Genomic DNA, 9,562 nt, shown 5'->3' with positions numbered 1-9,562 from the left:
CAGACCCTGGCCCTAGGCACTACCTGCAATGCCTCACGAGAAGCATCTTTCTTCCATCCAATGGCCTCAAGCCTACATCTTGCCCTCCAAGGATTCAGGTTTCTAAGTATAAAGCTCTGTGAATTCATATGTGGCTATAGTCAGAGGGGACCTTAGCCTTGCCCTGTACTCTCATTCTCCACTGAACAGATGAACTAACTGAGGCTAAGAGAAGTGACTTGACCATGGTCACAAAGTAAGCCAGTAAAAGGGCTGAGGATATATGTTGGTATCTCCACCTTCCAGTTCAGTGTTCTCTCCACTGAACCTGGGTTGCTGCTGCTGCTGCTGCTGCTGCTGCTGCTAAGTCGCTTCAGTCGTGTCCGACTCTGTGTGATCCCATAGACGGCAGCCCACCAGGCTCTGCCATCCCTGGGATTCTCCATGCAAGAACACTGGAGTGGGTTGCCATTTCCTTCTCCAAAGCATGAAAGTGAAAAGTGGAAGTGAAGTCGCTCAATTGTGTCCAACTCTTTGTGACCCCATGGACTGCAGCCTACCAGGCTCTTCCGCCCATTGGATTTTCCAGGCAAGAGTATGGGAGTGGGGTGCCATTGCCTTCTCCGCTGAACCTGGGTGCCTCTCATCAAATGACTGTGGCATCACAGGAATGGTGAAGCTGCTGATATTACCTCTGTATAGAGATTATTATTAAGATGAAATAAAGTAATACATATACAGTACTTAGGAAAATGCCTGATACCTCGCTTAAGTTCTACATAGTGATTGCTGTTGCTATGCAAGTTAAAAATGTATTCACATAAAATATCCACACACATTTTGAAATGATATATATAAATATATTAGGATACCCAAGAGGATATAAGAGCATTCCAAAAAAAAAAAAAAAACACACAAAACCCTCAAACACCCAGGCAAGTAATTTCAGAGCTCCTGCTTTTAATCACCAGAGACACTGCTTCGTTATTATCCCACTGCCTATCTGAATAAACTGAGGCTAAAATAAAGGATGCCAAAGCATCAAGCATTCATGCAAAGGCAGGAGAATCACTTGGAAGACAGTCTCGGGTATCAGGAGATTTAGGTCCTTCTTTTTCATCCCTAAGCTTTAGAATCTGTAGGCTGTCTACAAGTTATACTGTTGAAAGAGCCTGCTCATGTTCTAGCCACATCAAGCTTTTATAGGGAGTAGAGCCACAAGTGTGTTTTCCAACTGTAGGAAGCATCATCTCTCATGCCTGAAATGCAGGCCCATGAGCTTCAGCAATAAGCTTTATTCAAATAGGAAGTGAGTGTAATTGTGAAATGTTGGAAAAAATTAATGCCTCCCAAAAGAGGGTTTCCTAAATAAATTACACTCAGCCATATAACAGCATATAGGCAGGTTCTGAGATGGAATAATATTAATGATGTGTGTGTGTATATATGCACACACACGCACACACACATCTGTATACACTTGTACATGTACAGAAAAATAACAGGCAGGGTGTCCACATCAGAAAATTAACAGTGACTATCTTGACCATGGGTATTAGGAAGAATCTTATCTTTGCCTTGTTTGATCTATATTTTCCAATTTTTCTATAAAAAACCTGCATGACTTTTATAAAGGAAAATGTATTAAAGATTAGCCAAAGAGGCACCAATAGTAAAGGCTGATTGCCCCATGGGTATTATGTTCCTCTTCTATAACCAAGTTGAAGATTATCTTTTCTGCGTCTGCCAGGCTGATGCAACAGTCCCACCTTTGTGCACAGGTGGCTGCTCTTCTACATGGCTGTCACAGCACAGATCTTGTTGTGCTCTGGTTACTGAGTACATACCCAGTTATAACTGTCTGGCATACACAGAGCCTGGCACATGGGTATGTTTGACAAACGAATTGATGGGTTGGTACAGACTCAATAGCTTGGATTTGGCCAGGAGTTCTGCCAATTTATATGCTAGGTGAGTCCCAGTCTCCTGATCTGTATAGTGGCAATAATATTTGTGGGTCAAGAGACCTCCAATCGTTTTTGTAAATGGCCAAGTGCTGGTTGCAAGACAGCTGAGGGTGCAGAGAAAGGGTTTATTATTATTGCTGCATCTATTAACAGGTCTGCCTCTTCCCATCCATTATTTCTCTTTGGCTCCCAAAGGCATCATGGTTACCACAGCAGCCAGATGCTGATGGTACCTCCAGGGACAGCAAGGTAAAGCTGAGCCATTTCCCAGGTCCTCGCCTCTGCATGCCCTTGGCAGGCTAGAGTGAGATGGTCTGAAGCTCACTCTCCTTTCAGGCCCCCCACCCTGTCTAAGGTCGCTTAGATTCACAAACTCTGCCTCGGCAGCCTCAGTTTGGGGCCCTGAAACACCCCTTCAGAGACTCCCTCCTTCTCAACCTCTGTCTCTTGGCTCCCTGCCTGGTTGCCGTGGAAACAGGTTCCACTGCGGACAAAGGAGGGAGCTGGATCCCACTTCCTCCCGGTCCTACTGATGAGGATTTTTAGACCGTGGAGACTGCGCTGCCCTACCCTGCACCTGCCCTCACTCCCCGTGTTCTCACTCAAGTGGAGCTTGCCCTCCCTGGCCCCTGACGAGACTATGTGTAAAAGTGTGACCACAGGTGAATGGAAGAAAATCTTCTACGAGAAGATGGAGGAGGCAAAGCCAGCGGACAGCTGGGACCTCATCATAGATCCCAACCTCAAGCACAACGTGCTAGCTCCAGGCTGGAAGCAGTACCTGGAGTTGCATGCTTCGGGCAGGTGAGTAGCCCAGGAAACAGGCTCTGCAGGCAGCCCCGGGGACACCTTTCCAGAAGAGACAGAAACGTGGAAAACCCATGTGCTAAGGGTCAGCTTTGCTGTGAGGCCACTGCAGACTGGGAGGCAGAGGAAGAGGAGCTTAACTGGGAGCTGGGGCATGTGAGTTCGACCCCAGTTCTTCCACTGAGCACCTGGTAACGTTCCCTCTCTGAGTCATAGCTCTAAGTGCTGATATTTTATCTATTTTTATATTTAATAACCTCTTTGATAGCTCAGTTTTAAAGAATCCACCTGCAATGCAGGAGACTCCGGTTTGATTCCTGGGTTGGGAAGATTCACTGGAGAAGGGATAGGTTACCTACCCCAGTATTCTTGGGCTTCCCTTGTGGCTCAGCTGGTAAAGACTGCCTGCAATTCAGGAGACCTGGGTTTGATCCCTGGGTTGGGAAGATCCCCTGGAAAAACAAAAGGCTACCCACTCCAGTATTCTGGCCTAGAGAATTCCATGGACTGTATAGTCCAGGGGGTCACAAAGAGTTGGAGGACATGACTGAGCGACTTTCACTTTAAATCTCCTAAAAAGGTTGAAAGCCAAGTGAAGGGGACCGTGCTTATGGGTCAAGAGATCTGTGTTCTGGTCCTGGACCAATTCAGTTTCAATCTATTTAATTCAGCTTGACTTAATATAAACTACTGAACACATGAAGTATGTTGGAAATTAGCTCTACTCTTCATGGCCTTTGAACAGTCCAGTTTCCTTCTTGGACCTCTTTCCCCACTTGGTGGAAGAAAGAGTTAGCATAGATCCTTGTTCCTCAGGGAACAGTAGTATCGGCACCACCTGGAACTTGTTAAAGATGCAGAATCTTGGGTTCCATTCTAGACCTACTGAATCAGAACCTGCATTTCAACAAGGTTCCTAGGTGATTCGTACTTACAATAATGTCCTAGATGACTTTCCAGCACTCTTGTCCGTGGGTGGATTATGTAAAGACTTGCCTCTGGGACACAAGGTTTGGAGGCTGAGTGGTGCAGCCTGGGGATCAGAAGCAAGGCCTTCCTTTCTACGTTCCCTGGTTCAAGTCACTCAATTTAATTCAAGAAACATCTACTGGGCACCTGTTACGTGTTGGGTACCAGCTCTGCCTCTAACTCACTGTGTGTTCCGCTTTCTTACTCTCTGTGCCTCAGAGTAAAACAAAGGGCTAACTAGATGACTCCTAAGGTCTCTCTAGTTCTGACATTTTCCATTCCAAGTTTCGTAGTTTTGTTTCAGAGAGGGGAAACAGTCCCCAAAGGATGTGAGTAAAAGAAAATAGATAAATGAAAATGTGGAACCCCTTACCCAGTGGACAGGACAGATGCAAAGGACTGGACACTTGTTGACAGAGCCCAGGAGCTGCTCAGGGCTTGTGGGGCTGAGTGAGGAGGGCTGGTGTCTCCTCCGGACCCAGCTGATGGCCTGAGAGCCCCAGCTGGCTCCAGTTAGCTCACTCTGGGTGTAGATTGCCTCCATACCCAGGACTTCAGGCACATTAATCTTGGCACTGGCCCAGAGGCTAAGAAGCGATAACGGTGTCCTTTTCTCTTGATTTGGGTCTAGCCACAGTCAGTGTGGACAGGTAAGAGCGTGTGGATGGATGTTGCGTTTTCTAGGTGATGTGGGCCATCCCTGCTACCAGACTCAACGGATATTTGAACAGGAAGAGCCCCTTTCGGGCAACGTGCACGTTTTACATGTGAGGAAAGCTGCCCAGAGCCACTCTCCTAGAGGCAAGGCCCTTGGGCATTGAGATGGAGGGCATTGAGGCTTCTGCAGGGCACAGAGAAGGGCCCCGAGATGGCTGAGCACTGCTGGATGCCAAGCGCATCCTGAGGCTCGGGCTCTGGTCCTAGCAGAGCACACAAGGGGGCGGGCTGGGCAGCCACCTGGGGAAAGCTAATGAACTCAGGGAGCCATAAACACACCGCCTCCACCTCCCAGCTCTGCCTCCTGCCCCACACCTCCTCCCTGCAGTCTGTTTCCACCGTCTCCACTCTGTCCTCTCCTCTCGCCTCTCCTCGTCCCCGCAGGTTCCACTGTTCCTGGTGCTGGCACACCTGGCAGTCGCCCCACGTGGTCATCCTCTTCCACATGCACCTGGACCGCGCCCAGCGGGCGGGCTCGGTGCGCATGCGCGTCTTCAAGCAGCTGTGCTATGAGTGCGGCACGGCGCGGCTGGACGAGTCGAGCATGCTGGAGGAGAACATAGAGTGCCTGGTGGACAACCTCATCACCAGCCTGCGCGAGCAGTGCTACGGGGAGCGCGGCGGCCAGTACCGCATCCACGTGGCCAGCCGCCAAGACACCCGGCGGCACCGCGGCGAGTTCTGCGAGGCCTGCCAGGAGGGCATCGTGCACTGGAAGCCCAGCGAGAAGCTGCTGGAGGAGGAGGCGACCACCTACACCTTCTCCCGGGCACCCAGCCCCACCAAGCCACAGGCCGAGGAGGGTTCTGGCTGCAATTTCTTCTCCATCCCCTGGTGCTTGTTTTGGGCCACGGTCCTGCTGCTAATCATCTACCTGCAGTTCTCCTTCCGCAGCTCCGTCTAAGATTCCCTTGCTGGGCCCAGGGAGACGCTGGGGCCCCAAGGCCCGAGGGGCCAGCCAGCTGGTGGGAGGGGGTGAGGAGAGGCCTGGGTTGGGAGTGGGGTTGAGTTCTAGCGCTGGTGCCACCACTGACTCCACAGGGACCCTGCACAAATCACCCAGCTTTTCCGTCTATAAAATTAAGGGTTTGGGTTTAATCATTGGCTTTTTGAAGTGAGACCCAGGGCCCCAATGCTCTGCATGGTGCCTTAGGGACTTCTTGCATTTGGAAGGGAGACTGAGGGAGTGGCTTTCCCACCCTGGTCCTACCTCCCATCCCCAACTCCTACCTCCTCCTCTTGCTTTAATCAGAGCAGCTCCATGTTAGATGGAGTTTTATTTAAGAGTTTTGGATGGAAAAAGGTCCAACTGGTTTTAAAAAGTTTGAAAGTTACAGGACTAGGTGATCTTAAAGGGCCTTTCCACAGTGATGAGCTCACCCTTGCCTCCTGGTTCACCCTACCCCTACCCCTCATTATCACCCACATCGGGGAGCGGCGGCCTTAAATTAGCCTCTGCCTATTGTATGGAGAAGGCAGTGGCACCCCATTCCAGTACTCCTGCCTGGAAAATCCCATGGACGGAGGAGCCTGGAAGGCTGCAGTCCATGGGGTCGCTAGGAATTGGACATGACTGAGTGACTTCACTTTCACTTTTCACTTTCATGCATTGGAGAAGGAAATGGCAACCCACTCCAGTGTTCTTGCCAGGAGAATCCCAGGGACAGGGGAGCCTGGTGGGCTGCTGTCTATGCGATCACACAGAGCCGGACACAAGTGAAGCGAAGTAGCAAGAGCAGCAGCAGTGTATGAGTCTCTTCCAGAGCTCTGTCTTCACACACACAGCAGAGGTTCCTCTCAAAGAGACAGAGAGGTGGGGGCACTAGGCTGCCCTTTTCTCCTGGGTACGTCAGGGTTACACTTCCAGTTTCCAGCTTCCCTCCATTCAGGGAAGACATGGTGGTTGGGTGGAGCCCCATAGCGCTTGGCTTCCCACCCACTGCATATGAACCATCAGAGAATTTAGCAGGGGTTTAGAAGGTAGAGTGTTAGAAGTAAAGCACAAAATTCCTAGGAAACAAATCAGCGTGTCTCCATTATAGTGAAGAGTCTGCAAAGTTCAGGGACCAAGTCCGACTGATTCTCAGTGGTTCTTCTGATGGTCAGAATACAGGAAAAGAGATCTGGCTTCCTGGGCTGTTTGTTGAGGGACTTTCCCATACTGCCCAAGTTTTGTTCCTCTCACCAAAGATCAGCAGTGCACCCAGAACTACAGGGTTGCGGGTTCATTAGTAAGAAAGGGAGCATTAAAGATGCAAAAGGTTTTGCCCATAGAGAAGTGCATAGGTAGGTGCAAGAATCCTGACAGCTTTCAAATGGGATGCAATATGGTTTGGAGAGGGAGGAAAGATGATTTCTGACAGTAGGGGTATAGAATAAGGTATGGGGGGAGGGAGAAAGCAAGAAGCAGGATGCTACCTTCATTTCTGATGGTCCTCATTCACCTCACTTTTGTTAATAACTGACTCCTTCTTCTTCCCTCACCACTCCCTTTCCTAAGGGAAACTCACTACCATCTGTAGTGGTGGAAGGAGGAGGGCCATTTATATATAGGCAGGGTACTTTAATAAACATGAGATTTCTTCAATCAGGCTTCATAGTCATTATTGTGTGCTTGACATTCACCGGTGTCCTTGATCTGTAATAGGCTTTTGGACACCCTGATCCCCTCTCTCCCCTTTCGGGGGCCCTCACATAAACTTGATCTGACTCCAGCTTCCAGGTCAGGGCCAATCATGTACATAGTCAGGAGGGATGCAGGCAGCCCTTGGCCAGTCATTCAAGGGACTCAGCATAAGATCAGTCTTATTCTTGGCCTTGCTCTGATACTAGTAACTGTCTGGTGACTTCCTCTGCTTCACGTACTCAGTATTCCTTCCTTTATCCAGGAAGCATACCTGAGCACCTTCTGTCTGGCAGGGCCTGATGCAGTGGCTACTAAGGGGTGGGCTCTGTCTCTCAGAGATCTCTGCTTACCGCAGATGTTCTCAGCCTTAGCTGTAGTTTAGAAACCCTGGAGAGCTTTTCGAGAAATGTCGGTGCTCACTACCTCAGACCCATAGAATCAGACTTTCTGGGTGGCACTTGAGCATCTGAGTTAGGATCAGACCCCCAGGTGACCCCCCTGAGTTGCCTGGGGTAATGCCGCCAACCTGAGGAATATGTTTTCTTCTGTACCCAGACTAATGATTATAAGCCCTGAGATCTTCCTTGATGACTTCCCTGGATTCTTTAGGATTTGGGCGCAGTTTCCCTACTCACCACCCCTCCCTGCTGGGGACTTGACCCTCCCTCAAACCTCCCTGCTCCTGCCTGTCCACCTGTGACCATGGCTTTATCTTGCTCTGAGAGTCTCCATTTTTTAAGCTCTGTCACCCTTGCCAGATACTTGTCAAACTTTGTTGCAGTTATTTAATACTGGTCTATAGCTGTGAGCGACTTTACTTTCACTTATCCCTTTCCTGCATTGGAGAAGGAAATGGCAACCCACTCCAGTGTTCTTGCCAGGAGAATCCCAGGGACAGGGGAGCCTTGTGGGCTGCCAGCCATGGGGTCACACAGAGTTGGACACGTCTGAAGTGACTTAGCAGCAGCAGCATCACTATACTCCCTGCTAGAGCATGATCAAAGTTACCCCCGATCCCACTGTCAGGGAGTGGCAGAGCAAGGAGTCCCTCTCTCACCTGGCTTTAGCCCAGAACTCTTTGCTAAAGCATTAGGTTCTTACTGCTCTGTAGGAAGATGTCTGCAATCTATGAACACCTCCTCTGTCTCCCTTACTGTCCCTTATACTTGCTAGGCTTGCTCACAGCTTAGCCCTTGTCTTAGCAAAGACTTCTCAGGGACAGTTTTTTCTTTGCACACATAGCCACATGCCACATGATGAACTTGTTAGATATACCCTAGGTGTTATAAATAAATACCTCAGGGGTGTTTCAGGATCCCAGGCCTCTCCCAGTGGAGGTTCTGTGCATTTGTCTTGATGTTCAAGCCAGGAGGAGACCTGTAGGCACTGAATTGGGGTTGGAGAGGCTGCAATCCTTGGTTAGGGTCAGCAAGAAGAGCTGCCTTGATCACTTCCTTCAAACTCAGCAGGCCAGGGGATCAGCTCACTCTTCTTGGGGCTCAAGAGTCCTACGGCTCTTGAGGGGGCTCCAGAAGATCACCAACTAAGGAAAACTTCTAACATTAGTAAGTCCATAGGCCATCAGAGCTATAAGACACATTAGAGGTGTTGTGATTAAGTGCCCTTATTTTATGGAGAAGAAACTGAAGCCTAGAGAAAGCACCAAAATTATAGTGTGGAGTAACGCAAGATCATGAAATCTGAGGAAGAAACACTTAAGTCCTGGTTCTGCTACTTACTAGCTGTATTGTTGTTGTTCAGTTGCTAAGTCTTGTCTGACACCACAGACTGCAGTATTCCAGGCTTCCCTGTCCTTCACTATCTCCTGGAGTTTGCTCAAACTCATGTCATTGAGTCAATAATGCCATCCAACCATCTCATCCTCTGTTGCCCCCTTCTCCTCCTGCATCAGGGTCTTTTCCAGTGAGTCAGCTCTTCACATCAGGTGGTCAAAGTATTGGAGCTTCAGCTTCAGCATCAGTCTTTCCATTGAATATTCAGGGTTGATTTCCTTTAAGATTTACAAATTTGATCCCCTTGTTGTCCTAGGGACTCTCAAGAGTTTTCTCCAGCACCACAGTTAGAAGGTATCAATTCTTCAGTGCTCAGCCTTTGTACTTGACATAGCCTTGGGCCAATTAGTTAAGCTCCTTGAGCCCCATTTTCCTCCTCATCAAAATGGGAATAATAGATTTGCTGTGGATGTCTATTATAAGGAATAAATAATACATTATCTATGGCATTCCAGGTTCAAAGCCCATGTTCATTCTCTTCTTGCTGATGAGACTGAACAGTCATCCTTATTTCTCTTCTTTCCCTTTCAACTGGCGGCCTCCCCTTTGAGTCTTCAAGGGCTCTTCCTCTTTGTGATTTTGGTTATGTTGCTAACTAATTTAGGAAAACAAGGGTTAACTTCCCAGCCCAAGAGTTAGAAACTCGTTTATTTTAATATATGTAGTGTCATTTCTTTTCTTCTCCTCATATATCTCTCAAAGCA

At 48.8% G+C, this 9,562-nt stretch overlaps 1 protein-coding gene across 1 annotated transcript; it reads left to right on the top strand.

Moving 5' to 3' along the window:
- The first annotated feature begins 2,458 nt into the window (after positions 1 to 2,458).
- On the top strand, positions 2,459 to 7,026 carry RTP1 (receptor transporter protein 1). Its single transcript, XM_027966051.2, has 2 exons — positions 2,459 to 2,750; positions 4,824 to 7,026. The coding sequence occupies exons 1-2, from the start codon at positions 2,479 to 2,481 to the stop codon at positions 5,341 to 5,343; spliced, it is 792 nt and encodes a 263-aa protein (XP_027821852.1). The 5' UTR covers positions 2,459 to 2,478; the 3' UTR covers positions 5,344 to 7,026.
- The last annotated feature ends 2,536 nt before the right edge of the window (positions 7,027 to 9,562 follow it).

The sequence above is a fragment of the Ovis aries genome, chromosome 1, assembly GCF_016772045.2.
Source record: "Ovis aries strain OAR_USU_Benz2616 breed Rambouillet chromosome 1, ARS-UI_Ramb_v3.0, whole genome shotgun sequence".
NCBI lineage: Eukaryota > Metazoa > Chordata > Mammalia > Artiodactyla > Bovidae > Ovis > Ovis aries.
Note: the sequence above shows the minus strand (reverse complement) of the source record. Positions and strands in the feature narration are given on the sequence as shown.